Source organism: Austrofundulus limnaeus, unplaced genomic scaffold (genome assembly GCF_001266775.1).
Source record: "Austrofundulus limnaeus strain Quisiro unplaced genomic scaffold, Austrofundulus_limnaeus-1.0 Scaffold28, whole genome shotgun sequence".
In the NCBI taxonomy this organism is placed as follows: Eukaryota; Metazoa; Chordata; class Actinopteri; order Cyprinodontiformes; family Rivulidae; genus Austrofundulus; species Austrofundulus limnaeus.
Window position 1 is genome coordinate 948,047 of NW_013952430.1, and position 6,591 is coordinate 954,637.

At 39.8% G+C, this 6,591-nt stretch overlaps 1 protein-coding gene across 1 annotated transcript in view; it reads left to right on the forward strand.

Annotated features, from left to right (window-relative positions):
• Nucleotides 1-5,922, forward strand: part of pcgf6 (polycomb group ring finger 6) — a 17,074-nt gene extending 11,152 nt beyond the window's left edge. Inside the window, exons 6-10 of the mRNA XM_014005039.1 lie at nt 1,398-1,515; nt 1,776-1,803; nt 2,133-2,231; nt 5,398-5,484; nt 5,578-5,922. Coding sequence (XP_013860493.1) covers nt 1,398-1,515; nt 1,776-1,803; nt 2,133-2,231; nt 5,398-5,484; nt 5,578-5,628 — 383 coding nt within the window. The 3' untranslated portion in view covers nt 5,629-5,922. The remainder of the gene's footprint in view (nt 1-1,397; nt 1,516-1,775; nt 1,804-2,132; nt 2,232-5,397; nt 5,485-5,577) is intronic.
• The last annotated feature ends 669 nt before the right edge of the window (nt 5,923-6,591 follow it).

The following is a 6,591-nucleotide window of genomic DNA, read 5'->3' on the forward strand; positions in this document are numbered from 1 at the left end:
CTTCGTCGTCTTCGGACAGACTGAGAACCTCCTGCTCCATCTGCAGAACATTGTCCTCCTCTTGGTTTAGATCCAGTAGAAACTGGGTCTCGCCCCCTTGATGTCAGGTGAGGCCGCCTCGTGCTCCATCTGGTCCGCCCAGCTAGCAGTGGGGGCTTCGACTGCCGAATCCTCGTCTTCGTCGGACTGAGCCGTCTGGCTGGATTCGGAGAGCAGCGGGTCTCATCGGAAAACAGCAGTTTCCCCCAGCATTTTCTCCAGGAATTTCACTCTCCAGTGTCGGACGCGAAAGTCCGGCACAGGCCCAGCAGGACTTGGTCTCCACAAGCGACCGTTGAGCGTGAATGATTCCTAGGCAGGCTGGGCAGGCCTCATGCTGGTCCTTCTCATGAAGCTTAAAGCCGCACCCCTGAGGACAGGGGTGAACAGAAGACTTCGGCTTCTTCGAAGGTGGTTTTGTGCTCATCGTGAACCACAAAACAGACTTTCAGCAGAAAATAAAGGTCACTTAAGTAGCGTCGAGCGGCAGACACACAAACCAGCAGGTAACGCGGTTAGCACCAGTAAAGCTAGCCTTAAGAACCTTAGAAGCTGAGCTAACTAGCAGCAGCTATGTGAGCTCAGGTTTAGAGGTGACTATCGCGAGGTGAAGGGCGATAGAACTCAGTAATGACGCTGGTGACTCCGAACTTATAGGGTGAAGGCGGAGCCTGTCACCCGATGTTCAACGTCACCACGTCACCGGTCTAAAGACGTGATTAGAGGTGGCTTTAGCCAGGCGCATGAGGGCACGCGTGTCCCATATACAACTGTGTGTTGTACTGAGTGAAATGACTGAAAAGGAACTACATTGTAGCCACAGCTTCAAACTGTGCTAAATTCTGCCAAGAGCAGACTGTTACTTCTTCTTTTTCTACTGACAGAAACAGGAGGTCACCTTAAGGGCAGAAAGTCAATCTGAGAACAGCCTTGACAGAAGGCCAATCTGGATTAGTCCTACTTCTATAATTCTTAAATATTATCTTTTATTTCAGAGCAGATCCAACACTTGGGTCAGTATGAACTCAGTGCTTGCATGTGTCCTGATGCACGCTCAATAATCCAGGTAGAAAATAAAACAAGGTTGAGCCAAATTCTCTGAACGTCTCATTTTTTTAATCCAAAAGACGTCACACTTCCTTTAGACTGAAGAAGTCTTTTGGTTAAAAGACGAAATGTTTCAACAAAGAACTCGTCCAGAGGACCTGACTCAACCTTGTTAGATTCATTAGGTAGAGTATGCTGGTTCTGGAGAAAGTGCTAACATCCTGTTTTTGTCTTTGAAGTAAATAACGTTTTGTGAATTTTAACAATAGTAGCTGCTCATCAGTTCACTGTGTTTACTGTCTCGTTTGCAGTGGTTTTTCCCCCTCAAGTTCCTGTCGTGTGGAAGAAGCAGAAAAAAGACATTTTTCCATCATCTGTGTTTACCATGCCACCTGAGCTGAATGTATCTCTGCTCCTGGAGTTTGTTGGGTAAGATCTTAAGCATTTATGCATTTATGCAGACCTTAATTCTCCATCATTATTTTATTCTTAAAGTTTTAATAAATTCATTCTGTTGTTTATGAGACTATTGTCTGATAGAACAAATGAACACACACATTCGCTCCTTTACCTTTGCTAGTTGGTGGTGGTACATCCCCGTTTGAGCTTTACTGAATGAATGAAAATTGAAGGTTTATGTTTGAGCTGATCATCTAAAATATATTATTTTATTAATGTTTTGTTTTCAGGGCTGAAGAGGGCATTTGTGGCTATAAGGTAAATATTTAATTTCAGTTTATTCTGGTACGTTTTATAATTGTTGTCATTTATATCAGTATCAACATAAAATGTTTAAAGAGGCTGCCCAGTTATGGACAGGACTTTAGTCTTTGGATTGCATCAGTGTCTGACAAAAAAAAAACACGATTCAGCAGAAATTCAGGAAGATGCTTGAAAGATTTGTGGATTTATGCTATTTATACTATTGACTATTGCACACCCTACTGTATGTAGCTGATATTAAATTTTTTTAAGTATTAAATTGTAATGTGAAAATTAAACTGCCACATTTGTGGAGTTTTCATCCTTCCATTGTCTCTGTTTAGCTACTGGAAAGGCGATACGTTTGTGTGTCGGGGGAGGCCACCATTCGCCACGTGGAGCTGTTCATTCGAAAGAAAATGGATCTGTGTCATACATGTCAGGTTAGTTATTAACAATGCATTTGATTTATCTCCAACAAGGCTTCTGTAATGAGGGGTTCATACGTCAGTATATTCAGTAAAGCCCCCCCCCAAATTTCACTTTTCCCATGTTCATTTTTATAAACTTTGCATTTTCCGTTTTTTTTTCCTTGCAATGCAACATTTTCATTCTAACCATATTTATAAATCTAAAAAGTCCGAAATTAATAAATGACTGAAAAATAATTTCTATTATTATTATTATTATTATTATTGTTTGTGACTAAACTACCAAATAAGGTCAGGACTTACCAACTACAATTTCCTTGTCCTTATTCTCCTCTTTCTCTGGGTCAGCCTCTGGCTCCAACATGTAAGGCTGGATGGACAAGTCTTCCCTTGTTGACATCTTTTAAGTAATTTGTAAATAAAATATTTCTGTGCTGCTAGATAGACGCTACCCGCTCTATCAGTTTATAATAGACCCCTCTGGAAGCTTGAGGGTGGGCAGGGTTGTGAAGTGCCTGTTTGGATTTAAAAGAACAGCATCAAAACGAGTTGATCTGAGAGACACCTCAGAACTGGGGTGAAATAGGGGCTTTGAGTGGAAGTGGTCATCGCATGCATTCTTACGCATCCAGTCGATCGTGTGCAGACAAAACTTACAGAAACGTTTTTGTCCAGATTTTATAAAGATCATAGGGCTATTGTTCTGTTTTAAACTTTGTGCTAAGCTTTGCATTTTTTATTTTTATTTTTGTGGACATTGGTGTTTCTGCATTTTTTTTTTTTTTATGTCTGTGTGGAGATGACAGCCCACCTTGGGTAACCAGGTAACAGCAGGTACAGTGAGTGGCAGTGGCCAAGATACCTCTGAAACTTGCCCAAATGAACAAATTCTCTCAGATTCCATATTTTGTACTGGATTTTATTTGTTTGGTAAATTCCGTGATTCTGTCCCTGTTTTTTGAAATCATAGGGCCCTAGATGGGTAAAAATTAACAGCTTGTACTAATTTCCTGCCACAACCAGTCAAAGCAAACATGGAGCTCACTGTTTATTACACATCATTCAGTGATATCACCCTTTGTTGTTTTATCTGTCTCCTTCTACTTTTTAAAATAAAATACTGTAAAACATATATTAATGGGGCTGCATTATTGGCACCTTTACCAGTTAGACTGAATAAAAAGCCTTCATAATACACAGTGGTGTAAATTAGGGCTGTGTATTGGCAAGAATTTGGTGATACGATACATATCATGACAGAGGGGTCACAATACGATATATCCTGATTATATTTCGATACTGTAAACAAGGCGATATATTACGATATTTTTGGTCCAAAAATTCTATTAAATAAAAACCTCTTACTGGGAAAAAAAAACAAAACAAAACGAAAAACTAAAATTCACTGTCTCAGAAAATTCTAATATTATATAGACATTTTAATTGTTTCATATTTCTTCCATGTTTTCAATTATTAGACTAAATTTGCCAATAAATAGTTTGAAAATATATTTTTTGCAGCTTTTCGTTTTTAAAATTAATTTACAATATGGTCACCCAGCACTTAACAGTAGCGTTTATGTTGTCATAAAGTTCAGTAAACAGATGATAAGAAGCTGCTGCACAGAGTTTCTGGGATCAGCTGACCTGCATCCTGAACCTGATTTGTATAACTGTGGGTCGAACAGCAGGGCAGGTCCTGAAGAAAACCAGTTAACAGCAGGACAGGTCCTGAAGAAAACCAGTTAACAGCAGGGCAGGTCCTGAAGAAAACCAGTTAACAGCAGGACAGTTCCTGAAGAAAACCAGTTAACAGCAGGACAGTTCCTGAAGAAAACCAGTTAACAGCAGGGCAGGTCCCGAAGAAAACCTGTTAAGAAATTGAGAAGCTAAACGAGTTAAACCGTTTTTGAAGCGAACACAGCAGGATAAACTTAAAGTATATGGACTTTGATGTGATCATCAGCCGGACATTAGTATGTTTACATGCACAAAATTTTTTAATCGGATTGAAATGTATTCAGATTAAATAATCCTAATGTACTGTTTACATGGACACAATCCGATGATGAAAAGTGTTTACATGCACCGGAGTTTTATTCAGAATAAAAGTCCGGACATGCGCAGTGTTGTAAACTTTCAGCTCTACTTCCGTGTTACAAACGTAAACAACGCTCCTCTGTGCGCTCAGGACGGACCCGTGTCAGCTTTTAATAATGATAGAGACGCCGTTACTCCTCGGTTGAGCTGCAGCCTGCAGATGAAGCAATACGTGCTTTTTATTTTTATGTTTTGCGAAGCAACGTCTGCTGTTTGCCTCCTTTTTCATCTGTTAAGAGAGCGTGGGGGAAAAGTTCTGCGTGGTGCTGCGCAGCTGGAGCGCTGCTGTCCCACCTCCTCTAACCGGGTGAATGAAAGTCAGCAGACATGCGCACACAGGTCCGTTTTCTACAATCAGAATAAGATGATCCGATTAAGTGTTTACATGAACGTCATTCCGATTATCAATCGGCATAACCCACCCTTTTCATTCGGATTAAAAATTCATTSGGATCYAGCTCAYTCYGATCAGAATAATCYGAACYGGCTGTTTACATGACYCATTTTTATTCCGAACGGKTGTTTAATCCGATTACTTTTGTCCATGTAAACGTAGCTATTGACAGAGCAACAGACAGAGTTTTATGTCACGAGGGGAGTGCCGAGCTCGCTCGAGGTGATAGACGCATGCGCTGTATGCATAACATGAAAGCTGACTACAGTTGGAAAAAAGAGCGCACAAGACACTTAATTTGGCTTAAAATACAGACATTCTGACAAATAAGAAACTGTTTGTAACCTTACCTCAGCTTAGAAGGCAGAGGGTGTCGGTCTTTTCTGCTCAGATTCAGCTATCGGAGCATGAAGCTAATGTTTACTAACAATGCTAATTCTCTCTTACTCTCTGGCACTCAAGAGGTAGAGGAGCCAAGTGGRTGGCTCACTGCTGCCAACTAGTGGTCAGAGGCTGAACTACAACATAAAAATGAATGGCTGGCAGGAAAGTTGACATTTTAAACCTTAAAAAATTGATACAAGGCTTTAGAATATCGATACTGTATCGGGAAATGAAATATCGCGATATTTCAGTGTATCAATATTTTCTTACACCCCTAGTGTAAATGTTTGCTTCCTGCAGGTGGATATAGTTTGTGGAGATCACCTCCTGAATCACAGCCAGTTACTGAAAGACATACAGAACTCTGTGGGCAAAGACGCACTACAGGTAAGAAATGAATTGCAGCTGGAACAGTAGCTTGAATTTCTAATGGAAGCTGTGAAGTAATTATTTTCTGGTCCTTGTTGCTTCTTATTTCAGGATGGACTGTTGGTGCTGCACTTTGGTCTGGTTCGGCCCTCCCAGTCCTGAACACAAGGTTTTACTTTTTTGGGCTGCTGCTTTTTTATATTTAGGAGACAAATGTGTATTTCTCCAATAAACAAGTATTTACTAAATGCTTTAGAACTGTCCTGAATGTGATGATGGAGCTGAAATTATTTTGTTTTTTGATACAATATTTGATTAGACTTGTGACCTGAATTATCTGTTGAAGCAGGTTGCTGACAATACTTAGTTCAGTACTGGAGGGAGTCAAAGAATTTTTGATTTGTTAATGTTCAGTCTGCAGTTATAAACATGAAATAAATGTTCACATTAAGACAACACTTGTCTGCTGTACATTTACAATACACAAGTTATTTATTTACTGAAGCTTGAGCATTTAAAATAAGTTGCTATGTAGATACTGATTTATTGTTTTATATCCAATATAAGAGAAAACGTCCAAACAATGTGAATGAAGCCAAAAAGCTCCTGTTTTCTCTTATGAGTTCCAGAAATTTTGGGTCTTGTCAACATTTTGGCATTTTATGTGACTTTCTGTTATTAATAAAACCCTCCTAGGTTTTCTTCGATTCAAAATGTGAAAAATTGTGCAATCAGAAAGTCATGTACTCTGACCTTGAAGTTCAGCTTAAATGCTTTTAGATGGTTTCATCTACGCTTTTTCTACCATTCTCACTTTCCGTCTGCTCAACCTGGGGCTGCATTTTGTCTTGCGTTCATTTCCTGGGAAGTTTTCTTCAGTCTCATGAACCTTAAACTTTTTTAATAGTAAGGCCTTTTTGCACTGCAAGGCCCAGCCCGGCTTCAAACCCAGGTTCAGCGTGTTTGCATTAGCCCTTATGGACCAGTTCCAGCCCAATTTCTGGAACTAATTTGATGTCAGCTACTGCTGCTCATTGATTGGTTCACTTATTGGGAGTGTGGGGTGTGATGGGTATGGAGATAATTTTGTTTTTTATTCAATCAAACAAAAAGCAGCTTAAATAA